The 5,345-nt window shown below is 43.6% G+C and overlaps 1 protein-coding gene across 1 annotated transcript; it reads left to right on the top strand.

Annotated features, from left to right (window-relative positions):
* Nucleotides 1-4,655: 4,655 nt before the first annotated feature.
* Nucleotides 4,656-5,339, top strand: LOC119415258 (ependymin-like; the record flags this gene model as incomplete). Its single annotated transcript, XM_037682434.1, has 4 exons — nucleotides 4,656-4,803; nucleotides 4,916-4,950; nucleotides 5,040-5,171; nucleotides 5,250-5,339. Coding segments are annotated over exons 1-4 (366 nt in total), but the record flags the coding sequence as incomplete, so codon positions are not given.
* Nucleotides 5,340-5,345: the final 6 nt, after the last annotated feature.

Below are 5,345 nucleotides of genomic sequence, written 5' to 3'. Positions count from 1 at the left end.
GCGTGGCATGGAGGCAATCAGCCTGTGGCACTGCTGAGGTGTTATAGAGGCCCAGGATGCTTCGATAGCAGCCTTAAGCTCATCCAGAGTGTTGGGTCTTGCATCTGTCAACTTTCTCTTCACAATATCCCACAGGTTCTCTATGGGGTTCAGGTCAGGAGAGTTGGCAGGCCAATTGAGCACAGTAATACCATGGTCAGTAAACCATTTACCAGTGGTTTTGGCACTGTGAGCAGGTGCCAGGTCGTGCTGAAAAATGAAATCTTCATCTCCATAAACCTTTTCAGCAGATAGAAGCATGAAATGCTCCAAAATCTCCTTATATCTAGCTGCAGTGACACTGCCCTTGATAAAACACAGTGGACCAACACCAGCAGCTGAAATGGCACCCCAGACCATCACTGACTGTGGGTGCTTCACACTGGACTTCTGGCATTTTGGCATTTCCTTCTCCCCAGTCTTCCTCCAGACTCTGGCACCTTGATTTCCGAATGACATGCAAAATTTGCTTTCATCCGAAAAAAGTACATTGGACCACTGAGCAACAGTCCAGTGCTGCTTCTCTGTAGCCCAGGTCAGGCGCTTCTGCCGCTGTTTCTGGTTCAAAAGTGGCTTGACCTGGGGAATGCGGCACCTGTAGCCCATTTCCTGCACACGCCTGTGCACGGTGGCTCTGGATGTTTCTACTCCAGACTCAGTCCACTGCTTCCGCAGGTCCCCCAAGGTCTGGAATCGGCCCTTCTCCACAATCCTCTTCAGGGTCCGGTCACCTCTTCTCGTGCAGCGTTTTCTGCCACACTTTTCCCTTCCCACAGACTTCCCACTGAGGTGCCTTGATACAGCACTCTGGGAACAGTCTATTCGTTCAGCAATTTCTTTCTGTGTCTTACCCTCTTGCTTGAGGGTGTCAATGATGGTCTTCTGGACAGCAGTCAGGTCGGTAGTCTTACTCACGATTGCGGTTTTGAGTAATGAACAAGGCTGGGAGTTTTTAAAAGCCTCAGGAATCTTTTGCAGGTGTTTAGAGTTATGTCGTTGATTCAGATGGTTAGGTTAATAGCTTGTTTATAGAATCTTTTCATGATATGCTAATTTTTCGGGACAGGCATTTTGGGTTTTCATGAGCTGTATGCCATAATCATCAGTATTAAAACAATTAAAGACCTGAAATATTTCAGTTGGTGTGCAATGAATCTGAAATATATGAAATTTTCATTTTTATCATTACATTATGGAAAATAATGACTTTTATCACAATATGCTATTTTTTTGAGAAGGACCTGTATATATATTTGAAACTGGTTTGTGAGTTTGTGTATATATATATATATATATTTGATAAAAACATATGGTGGGGATCATCTTGGCTTTTTATATGGCAACACAATTTTGGAAGAAAGAAAAAAAACTTTATTACCCCTAGATGTAGCCATACATCAAGACTGAAGTAGGTACCTCACTTACTTTTCAAGTGTCATTCTCCCAACATGGAGGGAGGGTATTTCCAATTCCCGCTCTTTGCTCTGTGATGGTGGACAATAACTAGAGAACAAAGGAGGTTTAGGTTTCCTTTGCTCTTTCTTTCTTTGACGTTGCTTTCATCTCCAGAAGTTGCCACAGCAAATAACTCATAAAAGAATTGCCTATTGTTTTATGGCAGACAACAATCCTGGCCACCCCGCTGTAGCCTCAGGATTATGAAACCACAGCACTGACAACTGAGCTAGCACAAACCCCTTTAGAGAAACAAGGAATATATTATCAGAAGCCACAACCTCAGCACTCTTTCAAATATGTTGACAATTGATCAAAACTCAACCAGTGAGTTCTCCTGTCACGGTTGGTTATACCTGTTGGGTGAGGTCCAAGGTTCGCTTCAACCTACATGACCTGGACCAGGGTCAATGTGCGATCCTCGCAGGCCCTCTAGATGAATAGGAATGTGAACTATGCTCTACCTCGGTTGAAAGAGGTCAGCAAGCCACCAACTTGTTGATAGATTAGCCAGAGGAACACCCAGACAACCCTCCCTTGTGTCTCAATCCTTCCTGCCAAAACAGGTAATACAGAGAAACTGCCGACTGAGCTCCTCACACTCTCCCTCAGGGGCTTGTAGCAGCAGACAGGTGGGGGGTGGGTGGGGGTAACATTTGGACCATTAATTAGGTCTACCTCAGCATAGGCCCTTTATGGTACCAAAGATAGAACCTAGAATCTGATCTGAGATCTAATGCCTATTTCCAGCAGTCTCTGTGCAAGACACAAAGCAGGTTTCAAGGAGTTCATTTGTAAACAGATCTCTAAGTCTTAACCATCACACCAAAATGGAAGTTGGTGTCTCACTTATGTTTCAAGTTATCATGGTCACAACATGTATGGGTGAAGGGAGGGTATTTCCATTTCTCCCTTTTTGCTCCATGGGAAGTGGGGATTGGGGGGTTGGGGGTGGAGTGAAAGTTTATGGTTGGATTCAGATCCTGCTGCTCAGAGGTTGAGTAATGATATGTTTATGTTTGTGTCACCAGTTAAAATGAAATATGATCTAACAACTGAATGGAGATGGATAGCTAAAAGAGTCATCATTTACCTTTGTACAATAAAATGTTTAATTTTTTGTAAAGATTCTTGTTAGGATTGTATCCTGATGCACGCTCAATAATCCAGATTAAAAAAAAATCTAAAAAAGTTAAATCTGGTCCTCTGGACATTCAAAAAACTAAACAAAGCAAAACAACAACAAAAATGGAGATACGTTTTGTCTTTCATCCAAAAGACTTCCTCAGTCTGAGGTGCTGTATTCAGCTCAGTCTTATAAACTCAGAACTTCAGCTCAGTACACCACATACAGAACACCATGTACTTTGTGGATAAGGTGAGGGATGTCATCATGGAGACTGATGAAACAATGGTCTAATTTTGATGTCACATCACTCTTTACGTGCATTCCTGTTGATGATGCAGTAGAGGTGGTCAGTTTAAAATTAAAATCAGACACCACTCTGAGCAGCAGGACCACGCTTTCCACAGAACAACTGTGTCAACTCTTGAAACTGTGCCTGCAGTCAACCTACTTCACATATGGGGAGCAATATTATAGACAGAAACATGGGTGTGCTATGAGGTCTCCAGTTTCGCCTATTGTTGCCAACCTGTACATGGAGGAGGTAGAAAAGAGAGCCTTGACGTCCTTTTCAGGGGCACCACCAAGTCATTGGTTTAGGTATGTTGACAACACCTGGGTTAAAATTAAATCTCAGGAAATCCAACATTTTACTGACCACATCAACTCTGTGGATAAATACAGCAAGTTCACACGAGAAGATGTAAAAAATGGCAGGTTGGCTTTCTTGGACTGTGAGGTCTCAGTCTCTGATAGAGGACATTTGCCAACTGAGGTGTACCGCAAACCCACCCACACAGACCAGTATTTGCAGTTTGACTCCCATCACCCTTTGGAGCACAAGTTAGGAGTCATCAGGACTCTGTATCACAGAGCAGACAGTGTCCCCAATAACTCAGGAGCCAGGCAGTAGGAGAAATCCCACACAAGACAGGCTCTAGAGCAATGTGGATATCCTAACTGGGCCTTCCTGAAAGCAGAGAAGAAACCCAAACAGGACTCCAGTCAGCCATCAGGTGAAAAGGAGGAACCCAGACCAGTGGTCATTCCATATGTTGCTGGAGTTTGCAGAGAAACTGAGACGTTTATTTTCTAAACACAACGTCCCAGTGGCTTTTAAACCCCAAAATACATTACGGCAAAGACTGGTTCATCCCAAAGATCCAGTCCCCCGGCACAAACAGAGTAATGTTGTGTATGCTGTTCAGTGTCAGGAGGGCTGTGATCAGTCTTACATAGGGGAAACTAAACAGCCACTGGCCAAAAGGATGGCCCAGCACAGAAGATCAACATCATCAGGCCAGGACTCTGCAGTCTACACTCATCTCCAGGCCAGCGGTCACTCTTTCAGGGATGAAGATGTGCACATCCTGGACAGAGAGGAACGATGGTTTGAGAGAGGACTAAAGGAGGCCATCTTTGTGAAAAGAAATCGTCCATCATTAAACAGGGGTGGAGGCCTCCGTGTTCAACTGTCCCCCTCTTACAATGCTGTGATTGCTAGTATCACTCAGCCCTCTGTGAATAGTAAACAGCCATTAGTGTGCTAATGATCCATTGTTAGGCTGATGGTCCTTCTTGATCATGTGAGCAGCTGGTTTTGGTTGTCAGCAACAAACTGGTTGATCCACTCTGAGAAGGTGCTATTTAAGAGACTGAGCTGAATACAGCTCCTCAGATTGAGGAAGTCTTTCAGATGAAACATTTCTACATTTTTTTGTTGTTGTTGTTGTTGTTGTTGTTGTTTTGTTTTGTTTTTTTAATGTCCAGAGGACCAGATTTAACTTTTTTAGATTGTTAGGATTATGTCCCTGATTTAAATTATATAGGGATTACATGATCTACCTGATCTCTGCGTGTCTATCAGCTGAAGCACCGGCACACAAACATGCTCACTAATTCCAGTGATTATTCTTTCAGGGCGCTAGTGACCCTCATGACCCGAAAAAGAAGATGCGGGTAAAGATAATGGATGGATGGATGGTTTCTGCTACATAAACCTTTGAGGAATCAGAAACATGCGGCAGTGGAAGAACTCCCCGATGTGTTTAAAAGGAGGTGAGCAGTCCATAACATGTCACAGCCCAACAGGACAGTGAACCTGCTGCCAGACAACATGAGAGCTCTCATCCTGCTTGTGTGTTTAGTAGTGGGCTGCTTGTCTCAGAAACCTCAGCCATGCTGTAAGTACACACAGATGAAAGAAATTTAAGAAATTTATCCTGTAGGTTTTCTTCTGAAGCATCACAGAAATGCTCCAAAGCTTTGTTTATATAAACTCTTTCATCCCGACAGCCTCTCCAACTCTGATGACTGGTTCTTTCATTCAGGTAAGGCTCAGCTCATTTCAGAGCTTTTAAATGTTGTGTTATGAAGTAAAATAAACCTAATGAAAACCCATATGTTTATATGTTTGAAGACCTCCAATAAAGGCCTGGCAACACACACCAACTACACCTATGATGCAGTGGGAGAGCGCATCCGCCTACAAGAGGTTGGAGAGTTCAACAATGAAACTTTTCAATTTGATGCCATCCTGCTCTACAAACAGGTAATGGCAGCAAATAAGTGACATTTGTGTTCAAGTAACTGGTGCTACTGCTGATCCTAACTCTGTCATGCATCACAGGGCATCATGTACAAGCTGAACTACAAAAACAGCACATGCAGCAAGGAGAGTCTGGGAATACACTTCCACCCTCTGATGATCCCAAAGAACTCAACT

This window comes from Nematolebias whitei, chromosome 1 (assembly GCF_014905685.2).
Source record: "Nematolebias whitei isolate Nwh7 chromosome 1, NemWhi1, whole genome shotgun sequence".
NCBI lineage: Eukaryota > Metazoa > Chordata > Actinopteri > Cyprinodontiformes > Rivulidae > Nematolebias > Nematolebias whitei.
Note: the sequence above shows the minus strand (reverse complement) of the source record. Positions and strands in the feature narration are given on the sequence as shown.